Below are 18,418 nucleotides of genomic sequence, written 5' to 3' on the forward strand. Positions count from 1 at the left end.
AAGCAGAGGCAGGAGGATGCCTTGAACTCAGGAGTCTAAGGCTGCAGTGAGCTATGATCTCACCACTACACTCCAGCCTGGATGACATAGTGAGACCTTGTCTCTAAAAATAATAATAATAATAACAATAACTTTTGAGAAGAAACTGCACTGAATGAGCTCATTGGCTTCTAGATCTATGTTATTTTCAAAAACTTAAAATCAGGAAAAGTGACCTCTTAAAAGGAAGAAAAACAATAATTTAAATAACATTTAAACATCGTATAAGTCAATGTGAGTTTGGCAGCTTTTATTTGTTTTTTATGTTTTTGCAAGAAAGACACCACTAGGTCTGTACTTGCCACTTTACTTTCAGGCGTACTCATTTCTTAATAAAAGCTACCTACGGGAATACTACCTCCTCTGAGTTTGAAAGCGCATGGAGGCCACCCCACACCTGCGGAGGAGGAGGGAGCTCAGCCCTGGGTGCTCTGCATCCTGCCCAGCCCACAGACACTGAACTCAGCAGCCTGCCTCATGGGCCTATTTGGGATTTAAGCGTTTTCTAAAAACGTCCTTCCCAGACAAAGCCCAGCTAGAGAATAGCTCTGCAAAGTCGGGGAAACTCCTGTCTTTCCATCATGAGGAAAAAGGCTTCCAGAAAAGCTCTGTGATTCTCAGCCTAAGCTAGATCTCTGCGGTGGGGGTAGGAGAAGTGGGAGGTCAACTCAGGAGGGGCCCCCTTCTCACTCAGGAACCCCAGATGCCCTTTCCTAAAAAAGAGAACCAGCCATGTCAGTCCCCAGAGACCCGAGTGGCAGGCCCTCTCCTAAAAAAGAGAACCAGCTGTGTCAGTCCCCAAAGACCTGAGTGGCAGGCATCCAGGTTAACGATGCTGCTTCCTCCTGAGGGCACAGGGGATGTGGAGGGAGGGGCCAATTCTCAGCCATCTCTTGGGTCCACCTCTCCTGATCCCCACGTATCAGTGACCCTCATGTTTTCTGTCCCCCAGGAGTGTGGCCGTCCTGCTCCTGCTAGTATTCTGCATCTGCTTCCTGGTGGCCTGTGTCCTGTACCTGCACATCACCCGGGTCCAGGTATGTGAGTGGCCCGTGTCCTCTACCTGCATATCACCTGGTCAGGTATGTGGGTGGCCTGTGTCCTGTACCTGCATATCACCTGGTTCAGGTATGTGGGTGTCCTGTGTCCTGTACCTGCACTTCACCTGGTTCAGATATGTGTGTGGCCTGTGTCCTGTACCTACATATCACTTGATCAGGTATGTGGGTGTCCTGTGTCCTGTACCTGCATATCACCTGATTCAGGTATGTGGGTGGCCTGTGTCCTCTACCTGCACTTCACCTGGTTCAGGTATGTGGGTGGCCTCTGCCTGCCCACTGGGTGGGATGGGGTGGAATGGGGTGGGCTGGGGGAGGCAGTTCTGTTCCCTTATCTGCCTCGACAGGAAGAAAGAGTCTGCTCACATAGCAGATGCTCATGAAGACCCAGTTCTGCACTAGGCACATGCACTCCTCTGGGAGTATGCCCGGCGGGCACAATAGACTGGTGATTGGTACTGATTAAACAAATGAGCACAAGATACCGATCCTGTTCTGGAATGGAGAGTCTAGCAGCAGGACAGAAGAGGGATGTTTATTCTGCGTTTATGTCACAGACTTTGGAGAGGGGTGACGTTTTCCAGGGAACATTGTGCTATCTGGGCCCTGATGCCTCATCTGCTTTGTCCTGTGGGCTTTTGCAGGAAAGACCTGAGCTTTGCGGCCTTGTACTATCTGTGGCTCACTTGGGAGGACTCTGTAGTTCCTAAGCCTTCATTCCTTCGTCACATTTCCCACCTTCATTTCTAAACGGCTCGTTTCCCTCAGCCGACCCCGGGGTGTCACTTCTGGGAGACCCAGTGTCATTTTTGCATAATTATTGAAAACAGCAACTTTTTGAAAAGATTAAATATAGTTTCATTTATTTAACTTTGTCATTATTCATAGGTACTATCTTGAGTTTTTAAATTTAAAAAATGCTAACTATTAAAACTTCATTCCTGTTTCCTCGACTTTTATAGATTAAGTGACATTTGGTTTGGCAAATTTTAAAATTTACCACTTCAAGTAAGATTGCTGTTTTTCATGTAATTTCAAGTGAATGCAGGACAGATGGATGACAGTTTTTAAAGCCTATTCCTTTGTCCTCAATGGTGGGAACCAGTGTGCCTACCCGATGGTGTACAAATAGTGTAAGATATGCAGAAAATGTGAAAAGCCACTGGGCAAGAAGAGCGACCACAAAGCAGAAGCCAAGGAATGCACCGGCCTGGAAAGCTCTGGTCAGAGGTCCCAGCCCAGGAATACTGGTTCTTGTGAGTGGACGTACACTGCTTTCTGTGACTCCACGAGAACCTCACAAGCCAGGTGGTGAGACGGGTCAGCCCCTTTCCCCCATGTGAGGAAAGCAGGCTCAGGCAGGCTAAGGGATGTGCTCATGAAAACAGGAAGCAAAATCTGCACCCAATCTGTCCATAAAAATAATATTCAAATTTAGAAAGCCTTGGTTCTAAAAAACACATGATCTGTGGAAGTGGGGCACTGAGACATCATCTCCCTTTTGTTAATAAGGGAGCTGCCCTCATGGCTGGGAACTTTGGCCAGAATACTTCCAGGTGCCGACATTAAAAGAGGCTAGCCTGCAGTTATCCCATGAAGCTTCTTCTGTGTTCCAGTGTTCTGTTCTCTTGGTGGACTCTGCCCTGGATGCCACTAGCTCCTTCCCTTCTGAATATTCACTCTCCCTTCTCACCCTCTTCTGTGAGCGAGCATAGAGCGTTTTCTTCCTAAGTATGCGGTTTGGAAGTGCCAGGCTCGAAAAGCAGTGGGGGTCCAGCTTTCCTGGGAGCGCCATCAGTGGTGCTTACAGCTGATGTGGAGGAAGCAGAGCGGAGACTGAGCACCCAGACTTGTCAGCTAGGACAGGAGAGGGGATTCAGCTCACAGCCAGTGTGTACTGGGTCAGGGTTTGATTGAATCACAAGTGTTTAGGCTCCTGTTCACAGGGTCTGCACTGGGCTCTGAGCATCCCTGCTGACCCTAGGCCGGGGAAGAGGTCTGTGCGAATGGCTGTGGGGATGGAGGTGAGGGAGGTTTGCAGAAGGCCAGCAGGGGGTAGGTCAGGGCCACCTAGCAGAAGGCCATTGTGGCCTGAGTGGATGTGGCGGGTCATGCAGACAGAGTTAGTTCCAGAACACATCCCCAAGAAGGCTGAGTAGAAATGTTTCCCTCCCTGACATTGACAGTGTCCAGAGCCAGGGTGCCCAGGGCAGTGTGGCAGCTCCATGGCCCCTTGGGATCTTCACCCCTGTCTGGCTTCCCCATCCCCATCCGTCGGGGATGTGCCAACTCCAGGCTTGGGCTCCAGTTCTCTGGGCCCAGGGTTGCCCTCTGTGAAATGGCGGTGATGATGGCCCCCACCTCACTGGCTTGACATGAGGAGTCAGTGAGCTCATTTGTACAGTCTGTGGAGCAGGGCCTGGCAAGCACACGCTCAGTTGGTGTGTTCTGAAGTCAGATGAGACAGAGAAGGCTGAGTGGGGGTGGGGCAGTGGGTGGAGTTCATCCTGGGAATCAGGGTGGGGAGGTGCCTAATCCTGTCCATCTTAACAGTGGGGAGGGCATGCAGAGTCCGTCTTTGTCATCTGTGGAGGGCGGCAGAGTTGACCCAAGGGTCCTGCTGAGAGTTGAAAGGGAATATCTGGGGCAGGATGTGGACTTTTTCTGTCCGGGTTGCAGGCTGAGGTTTGGATGGCTGGGCTGGAGAATATCAGGAGCGGGCAGAGGAGAGGAGGAAGCCTGGGAGGTGCACACTGGCTGGACCCCGGGTGCTGCAGGTGGGGCAGGCTGAGGTCAAGGCGTCAGGCACATTCAGAGGCCCTTGGCAGGACCCTGGGGACGTGGGCACGATGTGGTCCACAAGGTGGCTGGGTGTGCCTCGGATAAGCTGCTCGCACTCCTCTCACCCTGGCCTGGTGCTCACGGACCTGCATTTAAGCCCTGTTTTCCGGACCTGCATTTAAGCCCCGTTTTCCTTATCCTCCTTCTCGTCTTCCTAGAGCTCTAAGGGAGGCGGATGGGACAGGCTCAGGAGCGTGTTGCGTGCACCCAGGCTGGCTAGGGTAGAGGCCACATCCCATCATAGGTCCCCAAGCCAAGGTGTGGAAGGTGGGAGGTGGTGGAAGGAAGATTTCCTCCAGTTATGATACTCGAGTTAAACTAGATGGCTTTGAAGAAAAGAGAGAACCTTGGCAGAGATCCTTAAGTTGGGGGGAAGGGAGCCTCGCCGCACAGAGGGGAGTGTAGCACCACCAGAGACAGCCCAAGGGCTTCATTCTAGCCCCTGTGAGTGCAGACTGTCAGGAAATGGTGCCTGCTTTTTCTCCCTCTCATCCTCAGGTGACATCATCTCCCGAAGTGCCACCATGGCCACTTTGTCCATGAGCCCATTGGGATGACAGGAGTGGCTGAGGAAATAGAGTGACTGGTGTCCACAGTAGGGGTCGTCCTATCCACTGGATTTGAATTCTCCCCTGCTGAGGTCACCCTTTTGTGAACGTTTACATGGGACAAAGTATCTTAACATTTTTCACCCACTCGGAGCGGTTTATCTACATACTTTTTCCCCAGACCCCCTTGTCACTAATTTTCCAACCATGTCTTTCCCAACTCCCAGACCATCCAACCAAACTGTTGTCCACAGCTCATGAATCAGTGTATGACTGTACATCTCGCCATTTCTCCTTGGAAGCAAAGTGCCCACCCAGGACAACTGCCCAAAGTTCTGCCCACTGGGAGGATTTCCCTTCACCATTGTCCCTCAGGGCTGTGTCACATGGGCTGAAGTGTTGCAGCGACCACAAGGCCTGAGCTACTCTTACTCTGTCACCTAATCAGAGGGAGCTCCCCATGAGGCCATAGGTGCAGGCTGGGAGAGAGAAGGCAGGGTAGCAGGACTGTGGACTATGGTCATTGGGGCCACTTTGTCATGTCACTTACTTGTGCCTTAAGGGTCTGCTCGGAGCTGATCATATATATTAGCACTTTCATTGGATGATGGAGGGCTGCTGTTCACACCTAACTTTATGGCTTGGTGGGTCAGGTAACACCCAGTTCATGATGGGCAGCTCAGGTCATACAGTAACTTGGTGGCCCACAGGTAAGGGTTCAGGCTCTACTTAGGCCCAGCAGCAAGCCAAGAGCATTTCTCAAAAGGAGAATAGTTACCTGCAAAAGATGGCAGGATCTTGTTCCCAGGCCTGTGGTATGGCTCCTGCATGGGGTCCTGCCAGTGGCTCTGGTGGCCTCCCTTAGAACATCAAACTCACGCCAGGAGGAGGTGGGGGAAGCAGATGATGGGAGGCTGCAGTGAGGATCAAGGACTTGCCCCCGCGTCTTGCCCAGAGGCCAAGATGGGACTGGGAGGGAAGTGCGGTGAGCCATGGTCAGTAAAGTGTTTGAGCCTCACACCGCTGCAGAGCAGCAGTTCTTCTGAGATCAGCAGAGACCACTGGGTTGGTGAAATACCCAGTGGTCTCTTGGGACTTAGAAAACCTAGAACTGGATCCCAGATCCATAACCCACCAGCTGGGTGAGTTGGGACACACTGCCCTGTCCTTTTCCGTAGAAGAAGTGATACTGGACTGGGTGGCAGTTGTGCCACCTTTTTCTCAACTGTAGAGCAGAGATAGTAATGATCTGACCTCATGTAGGGGTTAAAGGAATAACTGTGTAGCCCGCCAAGGGCACCCCAGCTAGTCGGGGACTCTAGCAGGGTGAGTTGTTTTCTGTAAGGCGCCTGTGGGTATTAATTTTAGTTATATTTATACTTTCAGAAGTGTTAAGTGTAAAAAGGACTTCTTACTTTTATCCATGAAATCGCTTTTTGATGATTTCAAAATGTCTTTATAATAAATAGATTTAAAATAAAATTTCTAATAACTTAAGAACTCTATAAAGCCTATGTGAGCAAAATAATAAAATTTATTTAGAGCATATCAAAGAAGACACAAATGAATGGAAATTTGTACCATTTCTGAAATGGAAGACTTCAATATAATGAAAATACCAAGTTAATCTATCCAGTTAACTTCAGTGCCAATCAAAGTTACAATGCGGGTGGAAGGAAGGGAAGTATTATTCTTTGTAATTTAAAGACTTTGTAATTTAAAGACTTGTTTTAACTTTGGCAAGCTTTTCACCTGGGAGAATAAACAAATGAAAACAGCCAAGAGACCTGTGAGGAGGGTAAATAACGGGTGTGGACCTAGCAGCTTGCAGGTCATCTGCACATTCCACTGTAGGAAGTATTAACTGTGCACGTGACTCGCCTTGGTAATCAGAGGGTATTTTCTAATTAACATTTCTTATTCAGTGTTTTCCAGGGTGCCTGACGATTCAGATTCGCACTGTCCTGTGTATTTTCATAGTGGTCTTAATCTACTCAGTAGCCCAAGGATGTGTGGTGAGCATCTCCAGCTTGCAGCATGCACTGGCGTGGGAGAGGGCATGGCATGGAGGACCAGCCCAGAGGCCAGGACCCAGGGCTGCAGAGACAGGGAGTTCAGCAGAGACCTCTGGAACAGGCGTGGGGCCCCGAGAAGCGAGGGAACAAGAGACTTTACTTAGCAGGGGAAAATGGAAACTCTCCCTGGTGAAAGGAGCCTGACTTCTTCATGCAGTGCAGAGGACAGAAGCGGGGTGGAAAAACGGGACAGAGATGGGGCAGGAGGAACAGGATGGAGCTGGGCAGCAGTAACAGGATGAAGCTGGGCCAGGAGGAACAGGATGGAACTGGGGGTTGGAGTGAAAGGATTGAAATGGGCAGGAGTAACAGGATGGAGTTTGTAGTGGGAGTAACAGGATAGAAGTGGGGCAGGAGTAACAGGATAGAAGAAGGCAGGAGTAACAGGATGGAGCTGGAGGCAGGAGGAACAGTACAGAGCTGGGGGCAGGAAGAATAGGATAGAGCTGGGGGCATGATTAACAGGACAGAGCTGGGGGCAGGAGGAACAGGATAGAGCTGAGGGCAGGAGGAACAGGACAGAGCTGGTGGCAGGAGGAACAGGATGGAGCTGGGGCAGGAGTAACAGGTTGGAACTGGGGGCAGGAGTAGCAGGTTGGAGGCGCTGGGCTGGGGAGCAGGCAGGGCTGATCCCACCTGGTCCTCCCTGGAGCCTCTTGCCTGCTCTGGCAACCAATGGGGAGCCTTTAAGTGCTGCGAGTTGCCATGAGGTCTGCAGCTTGGTGTGGTGGCACTGGGGGTGGGTCTCAGAGCAAAACCTTGGGAGACCTGCTTGAAGAGGGACACCTGACCATGCTTAGAGGCTGCAGGTCCTCACCCGCCCTCCCCTAAGCCCCTGTGACCCCTCCCTTCCCAGGTGGGCTGCCTGCCGTGGGCCTGGAGCTCCAAGCCCAACAGTTCCCTGGTGGTCCTTTCATCCGGGGGCCAGCGCACAGCCCTGCCCACCCTGCCCTGCGAGTCTACGCACCATGCCCTGCTCTGCTGCCTGGTGGGCACCCTCCCGCTAGCCATATTTTTTCGGGTGTCTTCCTTGCCAAAAATGATCCTGCTGTCCGGGCTCACCACGTCCTACATCCTCGTACTGGAGCTCAGCGGATATACCAGGACTGGGTAAGTGTGTGGCTCCTAGAGAAAAAGGCCTAAGCAGAAGTGCTACTGAATCTGTGTGTATAGATATGCATTATAAGCTTCTGATTTCAGAACTAGTCAAGATGAATTATATACAATTTTTTTAGTTTGGTGACAGTTTCTCTTCAACCCAAGTTCTAGCAAGTGACTCTTGGCCAGGGTAAATGCCAGCAAGCTGTTTTTGGGTGTCACCACCTGAGGGTCACTCTGAACGGTTCTTGGGTTTGGTGGCAGAGTCTTGCCCTGGAAGCTCGGCACTCACTTAGCTTTTCTTCCTCATCTTCCCCCAGGGGTGGTGCCGTCTCCGGGCGCAGCTATGAGCCAATTGTGGCCATCCTGCTCTTCTCCTGTGCGCTGGCCCTGCATGCCAGGCAGGTGGACATCAGGCTGAGGCTGGACTACCTCTGGGCCGCACAGGCAAGACCAGCCCTTTCTGCTTTCTGGCGGTGGGGGATTTGGAGGAGGAAGCAGCCTCCAGCAAGCATCTGGCGGGGGCTGCTGCAGACACCCACACACCGTATGGCCTTCGAAGGGCCCTCCTCAGCAGCGTGCAAGGCCAGGCACTGTCCGGGGATGGAGGAAAGCTGTGCTGGGGGGTGCAGGGAGTGAGAGCCACGCCCTGTGGGAAGACAGTTCAGAAGGTTGTGGGGTGCATGTGATGGAGACCTGCCTGATGGTCAGAGTGCGGCTGTTTCTCGAGGCAGTGAGTCCCGCTTCCCTGAACAGTGTGTGCAGTGGTGGTGCAGAAGGGCTCAGCCTCTGCAGGGCTGGGTGGTGGCAGCAGGTCTCATTGGGGTCATTGGGAAACACAAGAAAATGCCAAAACTCTCACCACGTACTCCAAATTTAGTAGGTCAGCAGGTGGGGGGCTGGACGTCTATATTTTGACATGTACCCTGTGGGAAATTCTGACGCAAGAGGCATAAGCACCCCTCTTTGGGAGACTCCATGGAGTAGCAAACATGTGAACTGGCCTCAGGTCCCGAACATCTGGGTACCAGGCTGGAGAGGAGTAACGCTTTCCTGAAGTCAGTAGGTAGCTTTCTGTTTGGACATGATCCTGGCAGTGACTGCCAGATATTCACCTTGAGTTCCTGCCGCAGAGCCACAGCAGGGGCGTACCTGTGTCCACCCCATGGCCAGGGGCCAAGGCAGCGTGTGGGGGCTGGTGTGAGCATCTTCACACCAACTCCATACTCCACAGGCCTCCGGACAAGCATTCAGGACCAGGTTACCTGGGTTCAAATCCCATTTGTGGGATTTGCAAACTGTTTCACCCTGGGAAAATTGCTCCTCCTAGGTTTCCTCCCCTGAAAATCGGGAATGAAGGCTGATGAATATTAGCTTTAGCAAAAGATAGTCTTATTTTGACACCTTTAGAATAGCTCTTCACTGTTGGAGCTATTTCATCTCATTCAGTCTTCAGAACAGCACTGCCTAGGAGCTGGAATTACAGACAAGAAAGCAGGGGCCACTAAAGTAACATGCCAGAGTCGGGCAGCCAGAAGGTGGCTGAGCTGGGATCTAGCTGCCATCTGTGTGACCTTTGGGTAGGCTCTGAACCCGTGGAGAGGGCTGTGTCTGGGGCCAGGCAGGACAGGAGCATTTTCACCCTAGGCCTACTCTGCAGCCAGTACTGAAGGCAGGCACTGCCCAGAGTTGGGGTGCGGACACGAGACAGGCACAGCCCAGAGGGTGGCCAGGAGGAAGCGTGGCCAGGACCAGCTGAGGGCTCACTGTGGGAGCAGGACCAGGCTTGCTGCTGGAGTCGGGAAGCCTGTCAATTTCTTGTCTTTGTTCCTGAGGCTGACTGGGCATCAAGCCATGCAGTTAAGTGACCAAAACCCTGGTCAGCAGTAGCAGGGGTGACAAAGGTTGGGCCTGGCATCAGGTAGTCCTCGTCCTGAATTCCGGCAACTCCATGTAGGGTCTGTGTGACTTTAACCAGTGATAGGTCAAGCTGTCTTTCTGCTTCAGCAGTAAAATGGGGTGAGAACCCTAATCCAGGTGTGCAAGAAATAACTGAAATTCTCTTCCTGATGTCGTTGGCCACAGGCCTTGTGCAAAGTAGGTGCTTGGTGAGGCTGAGCAGCCCTTTGTCTGGCAGCCTGTTACTCTGTGGTGAGCCATTTTTTGGGGGATCTCTTTCTGGGAGGGAGGGTTAGAGTAGGGTGAAGGGTAGGCATGAGGAGCATCCGGAGGCAAGTTATCACTCATGAAAAAAAATGAACACAGTTGTTTCCTCTAGTTTTATTCATCTGGAAAAGACAGAAGCATCTCAGTGGGTTTATGTCAGCATGACAGGGCAGGATGCATATTTAAAGTGATGGAAATTAGGTTGTTGATTTGAGGAAGCAAAAGAAAGAACATATACATACATCTCACACACACACACACACACAGTCTGTATGTGTATCTGTATACATGTGTTCACAAATGCTTGGTGAAAAACATGACTTATTTTTTCCTTCACTGTATAATAGCTTTGTTGACATATATTTCACATAACACAATTCACTTGTTTAGTGAACAGTGGTTTTCAGTATACTCACAGTTCTGCAACCATTACTATAATCAATATTATAATATTTTTATCTCTGTCAAAAGAAACCCATCCTCATCAGTTAACACTCCCCATTTCTCCTCAACCCCCAAACCCTAGGCAACTACCAGTCTACCCCGTCTGTGGATTTTCCCATTTCATTTATTCTTCAGCCTGTGTATTAAGTTAGTGCCTGTTCTGGGCAGAAGACATTCCTGTATCCTACTAGATGGAGCTCTGAGCTAGCCTTGCAGGTGGAGAAGACCCAGATTCCCAAGGGACTCATGATCTGGCGCTGTCTTCACTGCATACCTGAATTCCAGGTTCTGGAGTGGGCAGGGGTTGCTGAGAATCCTCGCCCTTTGACCCCTCCTGGGGAAGTGCTGCTGTGTGGTTGGCTCGCTGTCAGCAGGGCTGTCTGGATACAACAGGCCCTAATTCCTGCTGTGGAGTGGGAGGGGACCCTGGTGGGGGCATAAATACATCTGCATTAAGCTGTTCTTGCACTGCTATAAAGGAATATCTGAGACTGGGTAATTTATAAAGAAAAGAGGTTTAATTGGCTCACAGTTCTACAGGCCGTACCAACAGGCACCAGCATCTGCTTGCCTTCTGGGAAGGCTTCAGGGAGCTTTTACTCATAGCAGAAGGCAAAGTGTGAACATACATGTCACATGGTGAGAGCAGGAGCAAGGAGTTGTGGGGGAAGGTGCCACACACTTTAAAACAACCGGATCGTGTGAGAACTCTTGACTATGGTGAAAACTCTATCGTGAGGATAGCACCAAGCCATGAGGGATCCGCCTCCATGACCCACACACCTCCCACCAGACCCCACCTCCAACACTAGGATTACATTTCAGCATGATATTTGGCGGGGACAGGTACCCAAACCGTATCAACATCTGAATCTGAGTTATCACCAGAGGAATGCAGGCTGTGGCGGGAAGTGAGTCCTCACACCAGAAGGCCTGACTGCGGCCACAGTGGGTTTGTGAGGAAGCAAAGCCAGGCATACTGGACAAGAGCCAGTGTTTCTCTGGGCCTTGTGCGATGCTCAGATTCAGCTACGGGAGGATGAGGGATGGGGATGAGGGGAAAGGGACAAGGAACATGGCAGGAAGAGGGAGTTCTTCAGCAAAATCTGTAAGAGGAGTCAGAGCCCAATCACAGGGGCCATTGCTCCCTCCAGGCCCCCTGTGGGCAGTAGAGCTGCAAAGGGAGGGCGATAGGCCCTGATCCCTGTCTCCAAAGGTGGTCTGACAGTGGAGTGTGACACAGAGCCCAGGAGGTAGGTGGGAGTCCTGTGACCCACAGGGGCCCTGAGGAAAGCAACTTGCATGGTCAGGGGTTGGCAGGAGGGCACCTCAGAAGTGGTCGTATGGAGTCTGGCCACAGTTGGCCATCAAGTGAGGGTGCAGAGTGGGTCTCCAGGGGGCTGTGCATGTATCACAGCCTGGGCTGACAGCAGAGGGCACACTCTAAGGGGGTGAGTTCAGGAGCCCTTATGATGCTTGGACTATTTGAAAGACAGGGGCAGGCACAGGAGTGCCCCAGGCTGATGTGGCACCTGGGGCAGCCACAGTGGGAATGGGCCCTAGAATCAGGGAAAAGGGAGGGCTGCCTGACAGGATTCACCACCTTCAGCCGAGAGACACAGCCAGTCCGCAGCAACCATGCCAAGAAGAACCGGGAATGCTCTTCTCCCTCGCTACTGGCCCTTGCTCCTGCTCCCCATTGGCCAAACCTGGCCGGAAGTAGGAGGCCCAGGACCCTGTTGGTAGAGTCCTTGGACTGGCCTCCCTGGGACAGAACCGGTGGGGAATGGACTGCAGATACAGCACATACTTGCCCTAGAAGGGAGATCTGGCCAGCTGCAGTTTGCTAAAGCCACACCAGGTAATGGGAAAAGAGCCTCTTTATGATGGGCTGTGTTGCTGAATTTGGTCTTAGTTTGGCTCCGGCTGGCTATCCAGGGTGATCCAGCTGGCTGGTCTGAGAGGATATGTTGACCCAGCCGTCAGCTGGCCTCTCGGGTTCAGATCTTTTAGTCGCAAAAACCTACTCAGAGCTTGAGAAGAATGGACTTGGGATGAGCTAGAACGATTAGAACAGCCCGGGCCCATAAGATCTAGGGTTTCTAGGTTATTTACTAGGGTGCCTGATTGGCTCCTCTCTCAGACAGCAGAGTTGGGCCTTGGCTCTGACTCTTCCAGTTGAGGGATACTTCTGGGAGAGACATTTTCTCTCATCTGGGTTGACATGGCTTTTTCTTGGCTTTGGTGTTCTTTTAAATGTTACTAAATGCAATATTTGACCCTGCCATGTTGTTCTCCATCCAGTGACACCCCCTAGCAATGCCCAGTGAGCATACCGGTAATTTTAGGGCTAGAATGGATTCCTGGGCCTTGGGGTAGCCCGGGCAAGTCTGCGGATCTTTGTGCATGCGTGTCACAAGAAAGGGTTGCCCAAATGGAGTCCACTGCCATGTTTGTCTGCAGATAGGTAACAACAAATGCCACCTGCTTTCCCATAACCCTAGCAAAACACAGAACTTTCTAGACTTTGCCTGTTTGCCCTTGGACATTTAGGTATGTAGTACAAACATTAGAGTGCCTCAAACTATTGCAAAATTGCCAGGCCAAACACTAGGTAGGTTAATTATTTACAGAGACTGGATTGGTTGTTCAAACCTGCACAAACAGGCTTTTCCCTTGGGAGGCACCTTCAGCCTCTTTGCCTGTAACTTTTGTATGCTTTTGTTCCAGTGTCATTTCTTTCTTTGCATTCAGTAAATAATCATCATGGCAATTATAATTTCAATGTTTATGCTATTTAGTATAGAATGCAGTTAAAACAACTTATTTCTCTACCAATAAATGCTTAATTCGATGGTAATTCCCATTTTGCAGTTGCCATTATTAACATTTAGAGGGAAGGTTTCCTAAGATGTGGTCATGGCACAGACATGGAATTCCTGGTGGCAGAAGCCAAGTTAGAGACCTGGTTCCACCTCTTACCCTGGTCACTTGTCTTCACACATGTGACGTAACACTTGTCTCGGGGTTGTGGAGGAGTTTATGTCATATAAAGCCATGGTCATCATGCTTCTTGGACCCCAAAATGTTGTACGCTTGTTAGTCGTCATCTTGTTCTCTGTTACTGCCCATAGGTTTCACATCTGGCCTTTGGGTGAGTACATCCTCACAAACAGCTTTTATGGAGGGACAAATGGTTCCAGATGTATCCCAGCTACATCCTGCAGCACACTTCTGTGGAAACCCCTAAGGAGCCAAACCTTGGTGTGTAACCTCAGGACCCCACATCCATCAGGCCCCATGCCCACTGGAAGCACACCCTTTGTCCATCTGAGAGTGCACACTCAGCCTCTGGCAGGAATCCACTCTGGACCTATGCACATAGTGTTACCACCTGCCTCATCCAACAGGTGCTTATTGGGCACCAAAGTAGACCTAATCCTGTGCTGGGGATGCTCACATGGTTGAGGTGTAACCCCCGCCCTCAGGTGCTCATGGGCTGTTAAAGGAATCAAACACAAGCCACAGAAAATTTCAATACAGTGAAGGGCGTGCCATGTAAAATGTAGACAGGACCCTGATCCAGGCAGGTGGATGTGATATCATTTAAATATAATACCTCACCCCTGAGGCTTAAAGGATGAGTAGGAATTAGCCAAGGGAAGGGTAGAGTGCTAGGTGGGGTAAGTGTGTCTGTCTCCTGAGATGCTTGTTTTTATTGTTATTTTTAAAAATCGGTTCATAATACTGTATTGTGTACTTGAAATTTGGTAAGATAGTAGATTTTAAGCGTCCTCACTCCCCCAACCCTGGACACACACAAACGGTAACTGTGGGTGGTGATAGATGTGTTAAGTAATTTGATTGTAGTAGTTGTTACGCAATGTATACATATAGGAAACCATCATATTGCACACCTTGGATATATACGGTTTTTGTTTGTCAATTAAATATTTCAAAATAAAAGAAATACTAAGCACACAAAGACTTAACCAAATCTGGATCTCAAGAGCAAGAAATTAAATGTTGGTCAAAGGAAAAAAAGGGTCTTTCAGTAATGTTAAAGGGTAATAAAGGGGTCAATTTATCAAGAGGACATAGTCCTAAACATTTATGTACCTAAAACAGATCATCAAAATACCTAAAGTAAAAATTGATAGAACTGCAAGAAATTCTTCTATCTATAATTATAGTTGGAGTTTCCAACATCCCTTTCAAAAAGCGATAGAATTGCTAGACAGAAAATCAGTGAGGATTACAACACTTAAGAACACTGTCAACCAACTTGACTTAATTGACATTTATAAAACATACCGTCCAACAGCAACAGAATATGCATTCTATTCAAGAACACATGAATATGAACAATACAGCAAATCTCAAGAAATTCAAAAGGATTCAAATCATACAAAGTATGTTCCTTAACTACAATATAGTTAAATTAGAAGTCCATAACAGAAAGATCTCTGAGAAACCCTCAACTGAAGAATATACTTCTTAATAACTTTTGGTTCAAAGAAGAAATCAAAAGGAAAATTAGAAAGTAATATGAGCCAAATGAAACTACATGAGATCAACATTTGTGGGGTTCAGCCAGAGCAGTACATGGAGGAAAATGTATAAAACAAAGCACCTATATTATAAAAGAAGAAAGGACTCTCTCAAATCACCTTAAGAAGCCAGAAAAGAGGAAATTAAACCAAAAGTAATCAGAAGAAATTAAATAATAGAGACCAGTTTCTATAAATGTTTAAGGAATAAAATAACAGGGAAGTATTATAATCAGTTTTATCTCAATAAAATTGATAACTTACAGGGAAGGATACAGATCCTTTGGGTCTTGCTTTTCGCCTTTGTTAGGAAGAACCAGAGGAGCATTAATTCTCAGACTAATTGTGTCCACTCCTGAGGCAACCAGACGAGCATTAATTCTTAGACTAATTTTGTCCAAAACCCTTGGATATATACGGTTTTTGTTTGTCAATTGAATATTTCAAAATAAAAGAAATACTAAGCTCACAAAGACTTACCAAATCTGGATCTCAATTGAGGCCAAACCCTTTTCAGTACTTTACCTGATGCCTGGTGAATTAGAAGGTTTTTTGTTCTTGCCAATGGAGGTAGGAACGATTCTCAGCATAGTATGAACTTTGGGGGTTGTTCCCTACAGTCCTTTCCCTAACCTGTGCTAATCCCTAGATGATTCTTTCTCTAGCCTATGCTAATCAGTACTCAACTAGAGACTTGAAGAGACCCGAACACTCTGTTCTCTCTGGTATTTTCCCTTTGAACTCAAGCTGGCTTGGGCTTCCAAGCCCCCTAGCCTTGTCAAACCTGGGAGACCCCCAGGCTCCACATGCATTGCCTCTATCTGCAGCCTGGAAACTCTCCCAGCAGTATACTGGGCCATTGTAGGCCTCATCACTTATTCCCATCACTCAAGGATCACTATCTTTCATTGCCTCCTGTCCAGTATTTGGAAAGCTGCTGTTTTGTATAGTTTGTGTGGTCTGCTTGTTGCTCCTAGAGGGCAAATTGAATCCCTGTTACTCCATCTTTTCTAGAAGTGGAACTTCATGTGGCCATTTAAGTGTCTTTGACCCCAAAACTGGTCATTATCCCCATGTAACAGGTGAGGGCCAAAGTAAATGGCCAAAGGTCAGAACCGAAATCTGCCAAACCCCAAATGGGCACTCTCATGGATGCCATGCAGAGCATGTCTCAGAAGCCTTCTCCTGCCAAGTGAAGTACCATCCAGAGTGGAATGGCTTTCTGGTGAGAGCTGTCTTTAGGCAGAATCCTGTGAACGCAGCCAAGAATTAGAAGTCCTCAGCTCTGAGGCCTGTGCTTCTCCCTCCACAGCAGTCAAGATTTCATATGCATTTGTGGGTGGAGGGTTTCTCTGAAAGGTTAGATCTGGGTTAGAAGGACCCAGCATAACTTCAACATAGAGCAAAAGCTCCAAAGACCCCAGAAGTTGCTTTCTGCCCACAGTGTGGACTGTTTGTGGAGAGCAGTGTAGTAGCAGTGTGGCAGTCACCATGCAACAAGAAAGAAGATGTCTGTGGTGTGTCTCAATGCCGTGTTGGGCTTGAGCATGTGAAGTTCACGTGCAGGCCCTAACTGGATCGCAGCACAGTTTTGCTTATCTATGACCAGCCTATAGAACTCAGTTCTGCTAATGCAGGCACCTCAGTGTTCTCAAGAGTGTGGAAAATAGCACCTCAATTCCTCCCTGGTTCGAAAAGATAGAGAAATGTGGGTAACTCCAGACTTTCTGATGAGGAAATAGATCCTTCTGCTTTAAGGCACCAGAGGCTGTCTGAAACAGCAGACCCACGAGACATCCCCTAGGACATCTCTTCATCACGGGGTGTGGCTGCTTTGCATTTTTTTCTGTATGTGTGTGCAATGAAAAATCCAGATTTTCTGTAACAGTTTGTGTTACATTTGTAATCACAAAGACACACATGTTTAGCACAGTTAGTGTCCATGTGGAGTGACCAGGGCCACTCTTGCCTGGCTAGTGGTTGTGGAAACAAGGGAGCTTGTGCTGGCAACATGTGCTCAGGGCCAGGCTGTCAGCCCTCCCCAGGACCTTTCAGCTTCAGAGTGCTCCCCTGTAGGATGGCCTCCCTCACATTCTGAGTGGGTAAATTCACAATGGCCTCCTCAGCTCTGAGGCCTGTGCTTCTCCCTAGGCTCTGCTGCATCTTGCAGGTGAGTTAACACAGACATGCCCACAGGCTGCTGCTGCTAGTCAAGGGAGGAGAGGAGAGGAGACTCGATAAGGAGAGTGGAAGACAGAATGCCATGAAGACCCTGGGCAGGTGTTTTTTGCTCCTCAGAAAGGAGTAATTTATTCTAATTAAGGGGCTGAAGGAGGACTTCCTGGAGGAGGTAGCATTGGACCAGGCCTTTCACTGTCCCAAGAAATGCTGACTTTTCTGTAAAGGATAATTTCGGTAATTCTCTGGTTTCAATGTCTGACATTTTACCCTGGAAACTTCAGTCACTGAAACTGAGCTTGATCAGTTTCCGGCAGATCCTATCCCCACATTTTATGTTGGCGTAAGTGAAAATTCAAAGCTAGGAAAGAGGACTCTCACAGGGCCTTCACTTCGTAGACAGACAGTGTGTCTTCTGCTTATGGAGGCCGGATGCTGTCTTCCCAGCCTTGGTTCCCTCCGTGTACAGTGAGGGTGGACCTCGGGGATCACTGAGAGCAGATCTCCCAGGAGCAGGACCAGCTGTGCCCACTGCAGCCTCATAGCTTCACTGTTGGCGCGAGCTCTCTTTACCTTTTTTTTTTTGAGACGGAATTTTGCTCTTGTCGCCCAGGCTGGAGTGCAATGGCGCAATCTTGGCTCACCGCAACCTCTCCCTCCCGGGTTCAAGTGATTCTCCTGCCTCAGCCTCCTAAATAGCTGGGATTACAGGTGTGTGCCACCACGCCTGGCTAATTTTGTATTTTTAGTAGAGATGGGGTTTCTCCATGTTGATCAGGCTGGTCTCGAACTCCTGACCTCAGGTGATCCACCCGCCTCAGCCTCCCAAAATGCTGGGATTACAGGCGGGAGCCACTGTGCCTGGCCCTCCTTACCTTTTAAAGTGGCATCCCCATCTTGCTTCCTGTCTGAAACACTGGACACAACCCTGCCTTCAACTACTATGTTGACTCATCCTAAGAAATGAAGAACTACCAAGCATTTCAGCACAGCAAGACTTTCAGCTCAGAAGCTCATTAGGAGTAAAGACTTCATTGTCAGAAACAGAGCCAGCCTCTACATTCACCACCGCCGGCTTCAGCATTTCTGTAGGGGGTGGATGTTGGATAGTCCTGGTATATTAGAGCTGATTTGCCATGCAGCTCGTGAACTCCGATTCCCCCAGCTATGACATCACCACAGCCTCATTTACACCACGGGGCCATGAATGGGACAAACACATCATGAGGGCTGTGGTCTGCCTTTTTATTTCTTGGAAAGAGAAATGCAACAAGATGCTAAGTATTTTATAGAAACCACACATGCATGTGTGCATGCACACACAAACACACATACTTTACAGACACACATACACACACACACACACACCACTCATGGACTTCCCAGGGCAGGGTGGAACATGTGCATACCTGCATCCACAC

At 49.2% G+C, this 18,418-nt stretch overlaps 1 protein-coding gene across 1 annotated transcript in view; it reads left to right on the plus strand.

The window, feature by feature from the left end:
- Positions 1-418: 418 nt before the first annotated feature.
- Positions 419-18,418, plus strand: part of LOC105541972 — a 35,800-nt gene continuing 17,800 nt past the window's right edge. Inside the window, exons 1-6 of the mRNA XM_011983290.1 lie at positions 419-465; positions 992-1,076; positions 3,044-3,121; positions 7,418-7,671; positions 7,980-8,206; positions 8,292-8,392. Coding sequence (XP_011838680.1) covers positions 419-465; positions 992-1,076; positions 3,044-3,121; positions 7,418-7,671; positions 7,980-8,206; positions 8,292-8,392 — 792 coding nt within the window. The remainder of the gene's footprint in view (positions 466-991; positions 1,077-3,043; positions 3,122-7,417; positions 7,672-7,979; positions 8,207-8,291; positions 8,393-18,418) is intronic.

The sequence above is a fragment of the Mandrillus leucophaeus genome, unplaced genomic scaffold (assembly GCF_000951045.1).
Source record: "Mandrillus leucophaeus isolate KB7577 unplaced genomic scaffold, Mleu.le_1.0 Scaffold248, whole genome shotgun sequence".
In the NCBI taxonomy this organism is placed as follows: domain Eukaryota; kingdom Metazoa; phylum Chordata; class Mammalia; order Primates; family Cercopithecidae; genus Mandrillus; species Mandrillus leucophaeus.